This window comes from Dendrobates tinctorius, unplaced genomic scaffold (genome assembly GCF_039654945.1).
Source record: "Dendrobates tinctorius isolate UK_male_01 unplaced genomic scaffold, ASM3965494v1 ptg000158l, whole genome shotgun sequence".
In the NCBI taxonomy this organism is placed as follows: domain Eukaryota; kingdom Metazoa; phylum Chordata; class Amphibia; order Anura; family Dendrobatidae; genus Dendrobates; species Dendrobates tinctorius.
The window spans coordinates 22,652,707-22,671,958 of record NW_027361825.1 but is presented as its reverse complement, the minus strand read 5'-3'; the positions used below and the strand labels follow the sequence as shown (position 1 = coordinate 22,671,958).

Below are 19,252 nucleotides of genomic sequence, written 5' to 3'. Positions count from 1 at the left end.
TGCAGTTTCACCACATGCAGAATCTTCCTTTACAGCTGTTTAAACCCTTTGATGACTGTTCTGTTTTTTAAGCTGACTCATTCTTGCTTTTCAAATTCTGCAGTCTGCTTTAAGGTGGACGGCCTTTTTACAGACAAAACATTCATGAGTTTATCTTGGATTGCTGTTATATTTAGGGAAATCCATCTGCCTTTAATGGTGTTTCTGCTCTGAATTCCTTGCTGCTGCTTACATGATGTGTTTTTTTCTTGAATTCATACACAAGTTTGCCTTTAACATACTCTAGTGTCAGCTCATCATCTGGCCATGCATCTAGTGCAGTCACAAGTGTGTCATAACTTTCTGCAAGACCACTTAATAGAAGTGCAGCAACATGAAAATCTTTAATTTCTTCTCCAACACCTCCAAAATCTCTAGGGTGTTTCTTATATAGTCCTGCATATTCTGTTCATCACTTAGCTTAGACTGATACAGCTTTCTTATTGCTGAGATTTGGTCTTTCATGCACTTTCTGTAACTAATCCCACATATCCTTTGCAGTTGCACACTTGCATATATGCACAATCTGATTATCATCTACACTGAGGGAGATTGTGCTTTGTGCTTTCTGATCCTTCTCTAGCCTATTATCTGGTAATGGATGAGGCACTTCTTCCTGAGTATATTTCCACGTACCTTCTCTTATGTGCAGCATCTTCACTTTGAATTTCCAGGACTGGTAGTTCTGGTTATTGAGGTTTGGCACTGAGAACTTGACAGGATTGCTGCTAGTGAACATCTTCTCTGTTGCTCTGTGCTGCTTTTGCTCTGGGCTTCTGTTGCTGTGTTACTCTGGGGTTCTGTGTCACTCTGGGCCCATATTCTGTTGGCAGAGGATTATTCAGGAACAATATGATTAATAGATCAGGAATAAATCATTTGCGTGTCTCTATCTGTGCAGCATCTACAGCAGGCTGCTTCTCTCATATATAGACACAGGAAAAACAGGAAATACAGTCACATGCTCTCCCTTTGTGAGCCTCTGGGAGTTTTTTTGTTCTAGCTTTATGAACAGCATAAAAATTTAGCAGCTAAACACTCATAGACAGGAATGGAGTTGTTGCACCAAACATATTCCAACATACAGTATGTTCACCCAAAGTTTCTAGCGGAAACTGCTTCAGGACATGCTTCATCTTTGGGAACTTTTCAGAGGAGTTTTTCCATTATCTGAAGCAGTTTTGAGGAGGTTTTTTCCAAATAGTTTTTCCAGCATTTTCATTGGACGATACCTATTTTAGAGTGGTTTCCACTAGGAGATGCTTCTGAGAGGTAACACGCACTTTCTTTTACCCCACCAGACGGTTTTCAAAACCTAAAGTGAAAGAAAAGGTCTCAAATGGCTGAATATATGAACAGTAAAGTGGTTTTACAGTAAGAATGAATAGGAAGAGTATTTTAAGGATTTTTTAAAACTAATTATCTGGTGTCATATGAAGCGGAAGAGTATTTTAAGAATTTTTTAAAACTAATTATCTGGTGTCATATGAAGCGGACTCGCTCTAAAACTTTCATGAAAAAAAATCACTTTGATTATGTGCACACAGTCTTTAGTAGAAAGCACTTGAGAAAACGCACCTTTTTGAGGGAGTTTTATATTTTTCTTAAGCGTCTGAAACGTTTTGCAGCAGTTTCATTGGAGAGTGCGTAGTTTGAAATTGATTCCTTCAGCATCCACTTCAAAGGAACTTTTTACTTTTTGCAACCAAGTGTTTTTTAAAGCCTAAAATAAGAAAAAAAAAACATTGAAAAAAACCCTCTTTTGAACAGTAATGGGGATTTCCCATAGAAATAAATAGTAAAGGTTTTTGAGAAATATTTTGGAATGGATTCGCTCAAAAAAACAATTCTTAATTTGCAGCTGTAGAGTACATGTAAGTCAGTTTTGTAAAGTTTTACATCATATAATTACTTTGTAAACTGCTCGGTAAAGACTAAAAGCTCAGATTACCCTAATGCTGTCTAGTTACTCGTAAATGCTGGCTACATAGGAACCTGTAAAGATAATGGAAACATTGGGACTTCTTATCTAAATTTGCAACTACATGGCAATTTGTTTTTCCTTATTTTTTAATTGTTTTCTTTGGGAAATGCCTCCATATGATGTAGTGCACAACTGTAAAACCATACATATTAATAAATTCTTCTATTTTTCTGGTCCACGTCCAAAAAAAGGAATGTATGGAAATTGGGTCTGGTAATGGAGCCTTTGCCAATGTAACTTTTTGCCTTTTTGAACCCTACGACTTTTGCTAGGTTTTCTTGATCAATATATAATTTATTTTGCTGAGGTTATGGGAGCATCTACATCTTAAGGTACTGTCACACTTAACGATGCACCAGCGATCCCGACCAGTGATATGACGCGGTCAGGATCGCTGGTACATCGCTAAGCGGTCGCTAGTAAGCTGCCACACAGGCAGATCTCACGAGCGACATCGCTGGGGACGGGAGTCGCTACTTACCTGTCACACTAGGCGATCCTGACGTCCTCCCGCCTAGCTCCACGCTCGTCGCTCGTCTCTCCACAGGAAGCGCCGCAGGAAGCTGACGAAGAGAAACAGTCCAGGACATTCTCGCGCGATCAGCGATAACCAGCGGGGGAGCGGGTCGTAGGTATCAGACACAGCGATGTCGCTAGCAATATCGCTATAACGTCACAAGTTATAGCGATATTGCTAGCGATATTGCTTAGTGTGACAGGCCCTTTAAGAAGCAATTCAGGAGACATTAAGGGCCCTAGCACAATCAACTTTCCTAAGTTGTCATTGTCACCTCCTACTATGGTTCTATAGCAATCTTTCATAAGGATCGGTTGTGTTGGCAGAATTGCTGATTTTGCACTGCAATGGTATCTGTAGGAGTTATTTTGTTGAAACCACCTGTCAGAAGTAAATTTTTGTAGCCCATGTAAAAAATCTTGGACTTCAATAATCCAAATTTAGGTATGTATCCAAAGGTCACACTTGCCACAATGGATAAGTAGAGTTGTCAAAAAAAAATTGAGTCCCCACTATCTCAGAACCCAACTTCAGACAGTTATAAAGAGAGCTTTTATTTAAGGCATGTAGCATCAACATTAATACCTCTCAATTATATTGCTTCGTTTTGGTCCAACAGTAGTCCTTCTTCAGGTTGACTTAATTTTAGAGTTGAGCGACTTTGGTCGGATTGGGTTTCGTGAAACCCGAATTAAACAAAATTTGAGTCAGTTGAAACTGGTCCAACTAGGGCAAAAAAAGTCGGAGTTTCGTCCGAAACCCGACCACAATCCAAGTCAATGGGGAATAAAAGTCGGCATTGAGTGGATGAATGTCATCTGCTCAATGCCGACTTTTATTTCCCATTGACTTGCATTGGGGTCGGGTTTCGGACGATACTCCGACTTTTTTTGCCCTAGTCGGACCAGTTTCATCTGACTCAAATTTTGTTTCATTCTGGTTTAACGAAACCCGATCCGACCAAAGTCGCTCAACTCTATATGAGATGGTTTTGGATTGGGACGCATTATCAATTCAACTTGAGAGTTGGTATGTTTGATGGGCTTCTTACGTACAGTAGACCTTTCAAAGTGTTTTGGTGGCCTTCTCATGATGTATCTCTATCGCAGGAAGATGTGGTGGTCTTACAATGCAGCGCTACAATCCGAAAAGAAAACCTCAAGATGTGCATGGGAGCAGAAGGCTTTGGGAACCGCCTTTGCTTCCTGGAATCAACTTCCAATGCTCAGGTATGAAGTAACATCTCATTGATACTGTTTGCGCACTGAATCCTGAGATCTGTTCTTCTAACATTTTTTTGTTGTCTTTTTTTCCAGAACAAACCTCCAGATCTTGCAATTTGCTGCTTTATTCTGGAGCAATCTCTGTCGGTTAGAGCTCTGCAGGAAATGTTGGCCAATACGGTGGAGATGGGAAATGAGGTATTGTCCATTGTTCTGGGTCTTTTACATTCTACAAGTTCATTTTTGTTTGTCTTCTGCTTTTTGGTGTCAGTATTTTTGTTGTTTTTGTCTATTTTGTATGTGACCTACTTTATGTTTTTTGTTATTTGTTTGTTGAAGCTCATGATGTTCATTCTTCATTCCTGAAGGGTTTCTTTCTTTTTTTTTTTTTTTAATAATCCCTAACCTTTTATTCCTAGCCAGGTCTGGGTTATATTTTTTTATGTACTCTGCATTCCAGATGGTCATTTTTTTCTCTACAATTTTTTATATTTGGTGTACCTACTTTGACAATTGTTTGACCTCATACAACCTTCAAGGTAAGGCTTATCCTAGTATGTCCCAGTACATGGTAATAATCCATAAGGCGGTTTTACCTAAATTTCCAATTGTTGGATCTGATCAGATAAAAAAGTAATCTGAAGAGCTCTGACCCAATCATTGATTCCTCTACATTGATTCCTCTACAACCATAGTCTATAAAGTGGCTCAGTCAGATCTCCTACTGTACCTCTTCTGTTGGCAGCGGAAAAAAAAAGAGAATATATAATTTTGTTCACTGTTTTACTGTAAAAACCTGTCTATCTGTTGTTAGAATTAATGAGACCCTGTGAGCCCTCCTTCTCCTGCCCACTCATAGAGAGAGCCTGTGAGTCCTGCTTCCCCCATCCATTCATAGAGAAAACCTGTGAATCCTCCTTCCCCAAACACTCAAAGAGAAAGCCTGTGAGTCCTGCTTACTTTGCCCACTCAAAGAGAATGCCTGTGAGTCCTCCTTACCCTCCCTGTTCATAGAGAAAGCCTGAGAGCCCTGCTTCCACTGCCCACTCATAGAGAGAGCCTGTGAGTCCTGCTTATCCTGCCCACTCATAGAGAATTATTCCCATAGTCCTAATTTAAAGAGGCATAGGACACTTCACTAGTGCATGAGGTACATAATCTATAATGGTATGGTGTCACATAGATAAGAAGTGAGGAAGTGAAAAGGTAAATAAAAAGGTACTTTATTGATTAATAATATTAAAATTTAGCAATACAAAGAAAAGAGCCTCCAAAAGGAGGTGGGGAGAGTGATCAGCTATGAGCATAACAAGATGGTAGTATTGTGCACAGTGGCATATGAGACATGCACCTTACATGAGATGAATCTGACCAAGAATAAACCTCCTAAAATATAGATTTATTCTTGGTCAGATTCAGCTCATATAAGGTGCATGTCTCATATGCCACTGTGCACAATACTAGCACAATACTACCATCTTGTTATGGTCATAGCTGGCCACTCTCCCCACCTTTTTTTGGAGGCTCTTTTGTGCCCTGTCCTTTAAATTTGTATTACTAAATTTTAATATTGCTATTCAATACAGTACCTTTTTATTTACCTTTTTGCTTCCTCACTTCTTATCTATGTGGCACCATACCACTATAGATTATGTACCTCATCCACTCATAGAGAATTCCTGTGAGTCTTGCTTCTTCTGCCCATTCATTGAGAAAGCCTGTGAGTCCTGCTTCCCCACCCCTCATGTTGAAAGCATGTGAGCACTTGTTTTCTACCCACTCATTAAGAAAGTCTCTGAGTTCTGCCTCCCCGCCTACTCATAAAGAAAGCCTGTGAGTCCTGCCTACCCTGCCCCTACTCTGTGATTGACAGCTTTCCCTCTTTGCAAACTTTATAAGAGAAAAGCCCCTAATCACTGTATATGGATAAGAACAGCAGGACTCACAGGCTTTCTGCATGCATTTAGGCAATAGTTAAAAAACTTTTCATATGAAAATATCACATTATGGGAATACTAGGTAACCCAGAGCTCAATGCCCACCACTTGATAATATGCTCCTCTTACAGCAGGTAGCATAGGGGACCTCACAGAGCCACTTCAAAGTCTTGCTATCCTACCACAATATTATCAGGAGTGTATTTGGGTTATTCAGATGGCAGAGCTGTAGCCAAAAATACTTTTATTTGGGCAATGGAGTAGTTTGCTGCCCTAAGCACTTGTGAGTATCATCCTTTGAGCACTCATCCTAAAAACCCCTCTAAATATGCCCAAGGAGAAGGTTACCATCTAATAAATTTATGGCATCCTTTTCTAATTTAAGGGGATAACGCTTCTATATAAACATGAATTTGACTCCATTCATCCAGTTTTCCAAAAAATGATATTTGCCATTAGAAAAAAATTGCACATTTGCTGACTATCCTCCTCCAGATAGCCTTTTGTGAGAAGTCCTCAGTGAAGGATAGAAATGTCTTGTGATCTCATCCTTGTTGTATCAGATTCAATATGGCTACCTCACAGACCTCTCTCTCTCGCTCTCTGAAATAATTTCTTCTGTGTTTTGTTTTGACTTTCTCCTTTCGTCTTCGTGCTAGGCACCCAATTTGGATAAATGGGTATGTTTTGTGACCTTACTCTGTGCCTTCCTGTGACATTCCATTCTTTCCTTCTTCCTGCTGAAGCCCTATCACTCTGTCTCATTACTGTAAGACATTGCCAATCACTGAACAATTTTCTTGAATCATAGAAGTCCCTAGTGCTTGGCTATAATGTCTCATGATGCCGGGTTCAGTAATAAATTGTATAATGTTAGCTTCCTGATGGGCTTCAATGACTCTGGTATTTTCAATGAAAAGAATCCTTATGAGGGATTTTGTCACCAAGGTCTCCTTATACACATTCTCGAAATTCCCTTCCACTCATATTTCACATCAGCTGTTTTAAAACCCTCTCCAGAATAAGAACAGTCCCCATCATGTGTATCTTCTTAGAACCTTGAAGAGCAATATTTTTTAATTCAGCAGAAATTTGGGCCAAGGGTGAAATATAGATACCTTATGAAATTCTTGATATCTTGTGGCTGATTAAAATTGGAGGATGTTGCCAAAATTTGGTACTAAATCCAGCACAACCAAGTCAATGCAAAATATGTTCCTTCTAGTCATTTAGTATCACCAAAAATAGAAAAACATTTTTGAGCTTCATCCATCCAATTTTGTCTTCAACCGTATGATAGCAAATTACAGTAGTCAAACTCATATAACATGCGTCTAGAAAGGCAACATCGTAAGGGTCATATAGACCTAAAATTGACTAAGAGCTGTTTTAAAGACAAAAGATCTAAGGCCTTGTCCTAATTGATTTGTCCAGTGTGTCTAACCATGGAGAGATATGGTTCCAGCAGGTTTTCTTTCCCCCACCCTTTGTTGGTCTTCTTGTTTTGCAGCCTGTGTGCAGAAGTCCTTTTTTCATTTTGTCTTCTTCTTCTGATCTCACAAAGACTAGACCTTCATTCTTCCATTGACTCCTGTTTTAATAATAATTCCTTCTCTTTCCTTCCTTCACCGCATGGTACAAACCATATCTCCATTCTAACAGGTGTTCACCAGGTTACTGAAGATCTTGGAAATGCAAACGATGGAATCCTTGAATTTTTGAAGTTTGCGGGAGGGAGGGATGAATGAGTGTATCTTTTGTCCATTTCGAATCAACCTTAACTTCATGGTTAAGGAAGCAATACTCATCCATGTTCTCAGACTCAATAGCAATAAATGGTTTACAATGGTTTTGGTGCATGTCAAGACATGTCTCTTTTAACCTTTCTAAGAGACAACATTGAGGATTGCTCTGTGAATATGTTTGGGTTTGTTTGTCCTTGAGATCAACCCACATTCCTGTGATTTCTTTTACATCATTTTATAACCCACAACATATTTTGACTTGCATGTAATATGACCAGGTACAATTCTTGCACTATTAAAGCCACTTCCTAAATTTTGAAGGCAACTGTGATGCACCATGTGAACGATTATGTAGGCTAGTTAACAAGACCTGGTGGTTTGGCCAACTAAGAATTACCTAAACATGGTGGGATACGAATGTTAGAAAGTATGGAAATGTTTTATATTTTGATTTATTTCTCTTCTCTGTCAAGTCTTCTCAAGGTGGGGGACACAGGACATTGCTTTATGGTCATGCCATTCTCCTGAGACACTGTCACAGTGATATGGTAAGTTCTTTAGTTTTGAGTTTAGGCACATTTCATATAAAACTTTATCTTGAACTTGATATTTTAGTTTGGTGCAATTTTGTGAATTCAAGATTAAGGTTTTACTTTTTTCAATATAGATGATCAAGTATAATTCACCAAGACAGATCGTTCGAGACATTTGGCTATTATTAAGTAGAGATGAGCAAAATGTAATTTGCAGAACCATGGTCCAGCTACCACATCAGTAGTTTGTAGTCACCAGATGAGAACTCTGAAAACTTTCCTATCAGCCAGCGGTTTCCCAGGCTCTTCTTCTGAGTAGTAGTCCCTATCTCGTGGCTTGCCAACTCTTTACTATTGAGCCAATGTTGACACTGACGATTGTTTCATTCTTCTTTTTCCATTAGTACCTCTGCTGTCTGACTACTTCACGGTCTCTAACTGATAAATTGGCTTTCGATGTCGGTTTGCAAGAAGATGCCTCAGGTATGAGCCAGCTGTTGTGTGGACTTTGTGAAGAAACATCTAGTATTGTGATGGCCAACACAGTAGCTGGTGTACTGGTGGTGCTAGTCCAACTTTTCCATTTTGTACCCAACATTTTAACCACTTCCTTGAAATGCATTACCGTTTTCCATAAATAGGGGAAGCTTGTTGGTGGACCATTCATCCAGCATCCAAACAGCGTTCGGAAGGAGAGAAGGTGCGAATAGGTGATGATTTGATCCTAGTCAGTGTATCCTCTGAGAGATACCTGGTAAGTTCTGTGTTCTTTAATGTTAGATTGCACATATTCACTACTTTTTTGTATTTTATCTATGGATTTATAGGATATGCTCTTCCATCCTAATTTCTTTGCATTTCATTAGCACCTTTCCACAGCAAGTGGAGACCTTCAGGTCGACGCGTCGTTCATGCAGACTCTATGGAACATGAATCCAATAACCTCTGGTTGTGAAATAGCTGAAGGTATGTAACTTTGCTTGGTAATACAAACAAAATATTTGTCTGTAAAAAAAGAAAAAAGTTCTAGAATTTTTTAAACCACTAAAATAATATATATATACAGTTAGGTCCATATATATTTGGACAGAAACAACATTTTTCTAATTTTGGTTCTAGATATTACCACAATGAATTTTAAACCAAACAATTCAGATGCAGTTGAAGTTTAGACTTTCAGCTTTCATTTGAGGGTATCCACATTAAAATTAGATGAAGGGTTTAGGAGTTTCAGCTCCTTAACATGTGCCACCCTGTTTTTAAAGGGACCAAAAGTAATTGGACAGATTAAATAATTGTAAATAAAATGTTCATTTCTAGTACTTGGTTGAAAACCCTTTGTTGGCAACGACTGGCTGAAGTCTTGAACTCATGGACATCACCAGACGCTCTGTTTCCTCCTTTTTGATGCTCTGCCAGGCCTTCACTGCGGTGGTTTTCAGTTGCTGTTTGTTTGTGGGCCTTTCTGTCTGAAGTTTAGTCTTTAACTAGTGAAATGCATGCTCAATTAGGTTGAGATGAGGTGACTGACTTGGCCATTCAAGAATATTCCACTTTTTTGCATTAATAAACTCCTGGGTTGCTTTGGCTTTATGTTTTGGGTCATTGTCTATCTGTAGTATGAAATGACGACCAGTCAGTTTGGCTGCATTTGGCTGGATCTGAGCACACAGTATGGCTCTGAATACCTCAGAATTCATTCGTCTGCTTCTGTCCTGTGTCACATCATTAATAAACACTAGTGACCCATTGCCACAGGCAGCCATGCATGCCCAAGCCATCACACTGCCTCCACCATGTTTTACAGATGATGTGGCATGCTTTGGATCATGAGCTGTACCACGCCTTCACCATACTTTTCTCTTTCCATCATTCTGGTAGAGGTTGATCTTGGTTTCATCTGTCCAAAGAATGTACTTCCAGAACTGTGCTGGTTTTTTTAGATGTTTTTTAACAAAGTCCAGTCTAGCCTTTTTATTCTTGATGCTTATGAGTGGCTTGCACCGTGCAGTGAACCCTCTGTATTTACGTTCATGCAGTCTTCTCTTTATGGTAGATTTGGATATTGATACGCCTACCTCCTGGAGGGTGTTGTTCACTTGGTTGGCTGTTGTGAAGGGGTTTCTCTTCACCATGGAGATTATTCTGCGATCATCCACCACTGTTGTCTTCCGTGGGCGCCCACGTCTTTTTGCATTGATGAGTTCATCAGTGCTTTCTTTTTTTCTCAGGATGTACCAAACTGTAGATTTTGCCACTCCTAATGTTGTAGCAATTTCTCGGATGGGTTTTTTCTGATTTTGCAGCTTAAGGATGGCTTGTTTCACCTGCATGGAGAGCTCCTTTGACCACGTGTTTCCTTCACAGCAAAACCTTCCAAATGCAAGCACCACACCTCAAATCAACTCCAGGCCTTTTATCTGCTTAATTGAGAATGACAGAACGAAGGGATTGCCCACACCTGTCCATGAAATAGCCTTGGAGTCAATTGTCCAATTACTTTTGGTCCCTTTAAAAACAGGGTGGCACATGTTAAGGAGCTGAAACTCCTAAACCCTTCATCCAATTTTAATGTGGATACCCTCAAATGAAAGCTGAAAGTCTGAACTTCAACTGTATCTGAATTGTTTGGTTTAAAATTCATTATGTTAATGTCTAGAACCAAAATTAGAAAAATGTTGTCTCTGTCCAAATATATATGGACCTAACTGTATATATACAGTATATATACTGTGTATATATATATACATATATATATTTGGGGCAATATGCAATGTATAAGGGGCTGTGTTGGCCATCATACAATATATAGGGAGTTGTGCGGACCTATATATACATACACATACACACACGTGGTCAAAATTGTTGGTACCCCTCGTTTAATGTCAGAAAACCCACAATGGTCACAGAAATAATTTGAATCTGACAAAAGTAATAATAAATAAAAAATCTATCAAATATATGCACATCTGGTATCATCATATTTGTACTGACCTGAAGAATCATGGTACTAGGTCATGCTGTAGAAACATCACCCACCATTTCATACCACTTTGATCTTTTCCCCATTGTTCAGTACATTATATGGCAAGATGAATAGTGTAATTCAAAACCACAACTTTTCCTGCAAAATAACAAACCCGTTTACAGCAATGTTGACAGAATTTTGAGAAAGTTGTAGACTTTTGAAAGGAGAAAATACAAAATAAAGATGTAAAAAATAAAACTTAAAGGGGATATTTCCAGAATTTTTAAATTTATTTTGAATATCTCCTCCAATTTGTGCTGCCTCACTGATTCTGGAACAGTTTTTCTTTTTTTTTCTTGCCCCTCCATTCCCAAGTTATGCTCCTCAGAGATAAAGATATACATTTTCCCTTCAACTAACTGGGTGTGCACCATAGAACTTCTCTGTGAGCGTGGTCATTTTTGATTGGTCATTGTAAGAGGAGCCAAGAAGTTCCTGTGGTACATACTCAGTTGGATGAAGGGAACATTTCCAGCTTTATTTCCGGGGGGCATAACTTTGGAATAGAGGGGCACAGAAGAAAAAGAAAAACTGACCCAGAATCAGTGGAGCAGCAGCAATTGGAGGAGGTATTCATTTTAAATTAAAATAACCAATGAAAAGTCCACTTTAAGTCATTTTTAAAGGGGTTGATAGATGTTCTTTTAACATAGAATCAGTATGTTTTCATTGTAATGGAGTTCCGTTAAATCTATAACATCTAATTGTATAAAATATATGATGTAATTAATAGATATACATTTTTACCAGGATTCCTAACTGGTGGAGATGTTCTACGCTTGTTCCATGGTCATATGGATGAATGTTTGACCATTTCATCCACAGACCAAGGAGAGGAGCAGCGTAGGTAAGTCATATTCTACATATCTTCCGCAGCAGGATGTGCTCAGTGATCCAGTTCATCATCTGTTCTTTCTCACATCTCCAGGATAGCCCATTATGAGGGAGGGCCTGTGTGCTCCCACGCGCGCTCCTTGTGGAGACTCGAGCCTTTGAGAATTAGGTAATTATAAAACCACTTGGCTAATTTTAGTCCTACAATGCAGAAGCGTCTGGATTTTGAAAACAAATAATCACAGAACAGTTAAGTAAATGTGAAAGTTCCGTTTTTATAGTCGAATATCCCGGGAGGACTGGCATTTGCTTCAAATTATGGAATTATGCTAATTAGAAAATCTGCATAAGACTCATTTGCTTACAGTTGGAGCGGGAGCCACTTGAGATGGGGACAGTCATTCCGGGTGCGTCATGTGACCACAGGGAGATACCTGGCCCGCGATGAAGAAAAGGGCCTTATACTGGTAGATTCTGAGAAAGCCAACACCAAGGCTACTGCTTTCTGCTTCCGCGCTTCTAAGGTAATGTTGGCCTGCTGAAAATTGTAACTATAAGAAGTGCAATGGATATAGTTAAATTCAGACTCTGCTGCCAGTAATAGACTGGCTCTGACACATTGACTTCTATAAGCAAGTTTTCAAGGCATGCTCTGATATGTACAAAGGTTAGCAAAGGTTATTGTCATTGGAGAGGGGGAGGAGGTGAGCTGTGACATCATCTGTTGTGAATGGTGGATCCTGTTTTATCTACATTATTTAGATGTTATATCACAGCTCACCTCCTCCCCCTCCTGTACATTGACTGATAACACCTATTGTGAATGCTGTATACTGTGTTATCTGCTTTATATAGAGGTATTATCAGTCATTGCATAGAAGGGGTAGGTGAGCTGTGATATCACTTTTTGTGAATGGTGGATCCTGTGTTATCTACTTTATATAGAGGGGTTATCAGTCATTGTACAGGAGAAGGAGGTGAGCTATGACCTCACCTATTGTGTATGGGGGATCCTGTGTTATCTACTGTATATAGAGGTGTTATCACTTATTGCATTTATTGTACAGAAGGAGGAGGTCAGCTATGACCTAGCCTATTGTGCATGGGGGATCCTGTGTTATTTGCTTTATATAGAGGTGTTATCAGTCATTGTACAGAAGGAATAGGTGAGCTGTGACATTACCTAGTGATAATGGTGGAACCTGTGTTATCTACTACGTATAGAGGTGTTATCACTTATTGTATAGGAGGAGGTGAGCTGTGACATCATCTATTGTGAATAGTGGATCCTGTGTTATCTACTGTATATAGTGGTTGTATCACTTATTGTACAGAAGGAGGAGGTGAGCTATGACCTCACCTATTGTGCATGGGGGATCCTGTGTTATTTGCTTTATATAGAGGTGTTATCAGTCATTGTACAGAAGGAATAGGTGAGCTGTGACATTACCTAGTGATAATGGTGGAACCTGTGTTATCTACTCCGTATAGAGGTGTTTTCACTTATTGTAAAGGAGGAGGTGAGCTGTAACATCACCTATTGTGAATTTTGGATCCTGTGTTATTATCTACTGTATATAGAGGTGTTATCACTTATTGTATTTATTGTACAGGAGGAGGAGGTGAGCTATGACCTTGCCTATTGTGAATGGTAGATCCTGTGTTATCTACTGTATATAGAGGTGTTGTCTGTCATTGTACAAGAGGAGGAATAGGTGAGCTGTGACACCACCTATTCTGAATGGTGGATCCTGTGTGATCTACAGTTGTGCAAAAGTATTGACACCCCTGCAATTCTGTCAGATAATACTCAGTTTCTTCCTGAAAATGACTGCAAACACAAATTCTTTGGTATTATTATCTTCATTTAATTTGTCTTAAATGAAAAAACACAAAAAGAATTGTCCTAAAGCCAAATTGGATATAATTCCACACCAAACATAAAAAAGAGGGTGGACAAAAGTATTGGCACTGTTCGAAAAATCATGTGATGCTTCTCTAATTTGTGTAATTAACAGCACCTGTAACTTACCTGTGGCACCTAACAGGTGTTGGCAATAACTAAACCACACTTGCAGCCAGTTGACATGGATTAAAGTTGACTCAACCTCTGTCCTGTGTCCTTGTGTGTACCACATTGAGCATGGAGAAAAGAAAGAAGACCAAAGAACTGTCTGAGGACTTGAGAAACCAAATTGTGAGGAAGCATGAGCAATCTCAAGGCTACAAGTCCATCTCCAAAGACCTGAATGTTCTTGTGTCTACCCTGCGCAGTGTCATCAAAAAGTTTAAAGCCCATGGCACTGTGGCTAACCTCCCTAGATGTGGACGGAAAAGAAAAATTGACAAGAGATTTCAACGCAAGATTGTGCGGATGTTGGATAAAGAACCTCGACAAACATCCAAACAAGTTCAAGGTGCCCTGCAGTCCGAGGGTACAACAGTGTCAACCCGTACTATCCGTCGGCATCTGAATGAAAAAGGACTGTATGGTAGGAGACCCAGGAAGACCCCACTTCTTACCCCGAGACATAAAAAAGCCAGGCCGGAGTTTGCCAAAACTTACCTGAAAAAGCCTAAAACGTTTTGGAAGAATGTTCTCTGGTCAGATGAGACAAAAGTAGAGCTTTTTGGGCAAAGGCATCAACATAGAGTTTACAGGAGAAAAAAAGAGGCATTCAAAGAAAAGAACACGGTCCCTACAGTCAAACATGGAGGTTCCCTGATGTTTTGGGGTTGCTTTGCTGCCTCTGGCACTGGACTGCTAGACCGTGTGCATGGCATTATGAAGTCAGAAGACTACCAACAAATTTTGCAGCATAATGTAGGGCCCAGTGTGAGAAAGCTGTGAGAGAAAGCACTGGAGACTTCTAAGGTGACCAGCAATGAGGCCAGACCTGAATCCCATAGAACACCTGTGGAGAGTTCTAAAAATGGCAGTTTGGAGAAGGCACCCTTCAAATATCCGGGACCTGGAGCAGTTTGACAAAGAAGAATGGTCTAAAATTCCAGCAGAGCATTGTAAGAAACTCATTGATGGTTACCGGAAGCTGTTGGTCGCAGTTATTTTGGCTAAAGGTTGTGCAACAAAGTATTAGGCTGAGGGTGCCAATACTTTTGTCTGGCCCATTTTTGGAGTTTTGTGTGAAATGATCAATGTTTTGCTTTTTGCTTCATGCATTCATTTGTGTTTTTCCATTTAAGACAAATTAAATGAAGATAATAATACCAAAGAATTTGTGTTTGCAATCATTTTCAGGAAGAAACTGAGTATTATCTGACAGAATTGCAGGGGTGTCAATACTTTTGGCCACAACTGTACTTTATATAGAGGTGTTATCAGTGATTGTACAGAAGGGGGAGGTGAGCTGTGACATCCCCTATTGTGAATGATGGATCCTGTGTTACCTACTGTATATAGAGGTGTTATTAGTCATTGTACAGAAGGGGGAGGTGAGCTGTGACATCCCCTATTGTGAATGGTGGATCCTGTGTTATCTACTGTACATAGAGGTGTTATCAGTCATTGTACAGGAGGAGGAGGTGAGCTGTGACATCACCTGTTAGGAATTGTGGATCCGGTGTTATCTTCTGTGTATAGACGTATTATCAGTCATTGTAATCCTGCCTGTAATGATAATGAGACTGAAGAAAAGTACTCTGTGTGGAAGAGGAAGTGTGAGTCTAGTATTAGACCTAGTGACCTTTTTTTTTTGCTAGATTTCTGATTTCTTTTTTAACATAGAGAAAGACAATTAAAGAAAGCAAATAAACATTTAATTACAAAAAAAAAAAAAATACCGTACATCTAACATAGAAACATGATTAAGGCTGGTTTCATACTAGCGTTCGGCAGAGCTGCGGAGGGCTGCGTGGTTCCTCCGTGCAGCTCCGCCCATTACCGCACCTCCTCTGTTCAGCTCTGCCTACGTCTGCCTGTGTCCTGCCTATCTAGCTTTAACATAGGGTACGCAGGCTGTGCGGTTGTATGCGGATGCCTCCGCATGCGTCGTTTTGACGATGAGGTGACCGCAACAAAATGCAACATGTTGCGTTTGCCGCAGTTCGCCGCAGCATCAAAACGACGCAAGCGGAGGCATCCACATACATCCGCACAGCCTGCGTACCCAATGTTAAAGCTTGATAGGTAGGCCACATGCAGATGTAGGCGGAGCTGAACGGAGGAGGTGCGGCAGTGGGCGGAGCTTCACGGGGGAACTACGCAGCCCTCCGCAGCTTTCACATCCGCAAATGTGAAGCCGGCCTTAAACAATTGGCCGTTTCTGATTATATATTCTCATGAAGGGAAGAAAGATGAGAGCTTTTTCTTGCATAAATCTGCATGACAACTTCTAATGGCTTTATATTTTATATGACACTTGTACAGGAAAAGTTGGATGTTGCACCCAAGCGAGATGTGGAAGGAATGGGACCTGCTGAGATCAAATATGGAGAGTCCATGTGCTTCGTCCAGCACGTACACAGCGCTCTGTGGCTCACTTATGGTGCTGCCGATTCTAAAGTGGTCCGCCTGGGTCCTGTAAAACGCAAGGTAACTTTCCAAATTCGAGTGGTTAATGTTTCTTCTTTGCTTTTTAATTGCCAACTCTCCTTCCCAAATACTTTTTTTTCTCATTGCCACTCTAAGGCGATCTTGCACCAAGAAGGCCATATGGATGACGCTTTGTCCCTGTCACGTTCCCAAAGGGAAGAGTCCCAAGCTGCAAGAATGATCTACAGCACCGCCGGCCTTTTTAATGTGTTCATCAAGTGAGTACATTGTTGTATATAGATCACCATATTCTCCAGACTGCTTTCCGTGCCGCAATAGCATTTATACTTGTAAGTGGTATATATGTATTACAGAGGCTGACACTATGTGTGTATATATGTGTGTGTGTGTATATATATATACACTCCTCAATATAGAAATTTCAACACCAAGAATAAAAAGTTTAGGCACCCATAGTCAAAATTGCTGTTATTGTGAACAGTTAAGAGATCATTTTATCTTCGACTTACTTAAAGGCCTAAAGTAAAAGATGACACATTTTCTTTGTGTTTTAGGCAAAAATGACATTTTTTACATTTTAAAAATTACAAAAAGACAAAATGGCCCGATGCAAAAGTTTGGACACCCTGCATGGCTAGTACCTAGTAGCACCCCCTTTTGTAAATATCATATCTTGTAAATGCTTTTTGTAACCAGCCAAGAGTCTTTCAATTCTTGTTTGAGGGATTTTCATCTATTCTTCCTTGGAGAATTCTTCCAGTTCTGTGAGATTCCTGGATCATCGTCCATCCTCTGCTGTTTTGAGGTCTAGCCACAGATTTTCAATGATGATCAGATCAGGGCACTGTGAGGGCCATTGTAAAACCTTCAGCTTGCGACTTTTGAGGTCACCTATTGTGGACTTTGACTTGTGTTTAGGATCATTATCCATCTGTAGAAGCCATCCTCTTTTCAGCTTCCACTTTTTTACAGATGGTGTTATGTTTGCATTAAGAAATTTAAGAAATTGTTGAAATTTCATTGAATCCTTTCTTCCCTCTACTCGTGAAATGTTCCCTGTGCCATTGGCTTCAACACAACTCCAAAGCATGATTGATTCATCCCCATGTTTAATGGTTGACAGAATGTTCTTTTCCTGAAATTTTGCACCCTTTTGTCTCCACACATACTGTACCTTTGATCATTGTAGCCAATGAGTTCTATTTTAACCTCATTGGTCCACAGGACTTGTTTCCAAAATGCATCAGGCTTGTTTAGATGTTCTTTTGCATACTTCTCATGCTAAATTTTATGGCAAGGATGCAGGAGAAGTTTTATTCTGCTGACTCTTCCATGAATACCATATTTAAGCAGGTGTCTGTGAACAGTAGAACAATGTACAACAACTCCGGAGTTTGCTAAATGTTTCTGAATGTCTTTTGCAGTCAAGTGAGGGTTCTGATTTGCCTCTCTACTGATCCGACGAGCAGTTCTCACTGACATTTAGTTTGGTCTTCCGGACCTAATCTTGACCTCCACTATTCCTGGTAACCGCCATTTCTCAATTAAATTTCAAACTGAGGAAGGGGCAACTTGAAAATGCTTTGCTATCTTCTTATAGCCCTCTCCTGCTTTGTGGGCCTCCGCCATTCTTCATTTTCAGAGTGCTAGGCAGCTGCTTAGAAGAATCCATGGCTGCTGGTTTTTGTTACAAGGTTAGAGGAGGCTGGGTTTTTATAAAGCTGGGAAATTTGCATCACCTGGCCTTTCCTAATGATGATAGTGAACAAGCCATAACCCTGACAGGCTAATTAAGGTCTGAAACCTTGGTCAAAGTTATCTGAGCACACAAATCTCCAAAGATTATCTCCAAGGGTATTGTGTTATCTGAACAAGCTCTGATATTATCCAAATGTCTTCGGCATGCTCGAGTAATACATTCGAGTCCCCGATGCTGCATTTCTCGCGACTGTTAGACAGACGCAACACATGCTGGGATTACCTGTTTGTTAGGGGACTCGTGCATATTACTCGAGCACGCCCGAGATACTCAGATAAAACCCGAGCATGCTTGGATAACACGATATCCAAGAACACTAGCTTATCACTAGTGTCATCTTTAACTTTAGGACTTTTAGAGATCATTTCATTTCATTTTCAAGTTGCTTAACTGTTCACAATAACAGTAATTTTGCTACCATGGCCTTCAACGTCTCCTGACTTGTTTCAAATCGAGCACATCTGGGAAAATATTGCTCATCAATTACACAGGAGCTGCCAGCAGCGGATCTTGATGATTTGCCCAAGTGCAGTCAGCGTGGCAGAACCTTCCTCAAACGACCATTAATGGCTTCATTGATGGCAGCTGATGATGTAAGTGCGGGCATTTCTGCTCCTGGCGTCCAGACTAAATAAGCCAAGATGCTTTAAAAAATTAAGCTTCCATTTTCCATCATTTGCAGAACAGTAACAGGTCTATCCATCTTATGATTTCCAGAATTCCATGATATATATGATATATATGTCATGTATGTCATATGTAAGGTTGTATATATTGATGGATGATATTTTCTACAATGTCGCTTCTTTCTTTCCAGAGGTCTGGACAGTTTGAGTGGAAAGAACAAGCCTTCTAAACCCGTGACATTGCCTATCGATATGGTTATTTTAACCTTGCAAGATCTGATCGGCTACTTCCAGCACCCAGAGGAGGAACTACAACATGAGGAAAAGCAGACCAAGCTACGGTCTCTCAAGAACCGTCAAAATCTCTTCCAAGAAGAGGTGGGGGCACACCTGAGGCCAAATAGTCTTAATTTAAAATTTCCCTCTGTTTTGTGTACCGTATAATCAGAAGTCGAGTATAGGGTGATTCTTCACTGTTACCCGCTCCTCGTGTCCCTCTCCTGCCTACCCTAAG

At 40.0% G+C, this 19,252-nt stretch overlaps 1 protein-coding gene across 1 annotated transcript in view; it reads left to right on the top strand.

Moving 5' to 3' along the window:
- RYR1 (ryanodine receptor 1) overlaps positions 1-19,252 on the top strand; it is a 212,965-nt gene that overhangs the window by 67,223 nt on the left and 126,490 nt on the right. The window contains exons 2-13 of the mRNA XM_073549100.1: positions 3,650-3,769; positions 3,857-3,961; positions 7,919-7,993; positions 8,383-8,461; positions 8,620-8,732; positions 8,845-8,944; positions 11,757-11,853; positions 11,935-12,009; positions 12,208-12,364; positions 16,228-16,392; positions 16,489-16,610; positions 18,930-19,116. Of these exons, the coding sequence (XP_073405201.1) occupies positions 3,650-3,769; positions 3,857-3,961; positions 7,919-7,993; positions 8,383-8,461; positions 8,620-8,732; positions 8,845-8,944; positions 11,757-11,853; positions 11,935-12,009; positions 12,208-12,364; positions 16,228-16,392; positions 16,489-16,610; positions 18,930-19,116 (1,395 nt within the window). The remainder of the gene's footprint in view (positions 1-3,649; positions 3,770-3,856; positions 3,962-7,918; positions 7,994-8,382; positions 8,462-8,619; positions 8,733-8,844; positions 8,945-11,756; positions 11,854-11,934; positions 12,010-12,207; positions 12,365-16,227; positions 16,393-16,488; positions 16,611-18,929; positions 19,117-19,252) is intronic.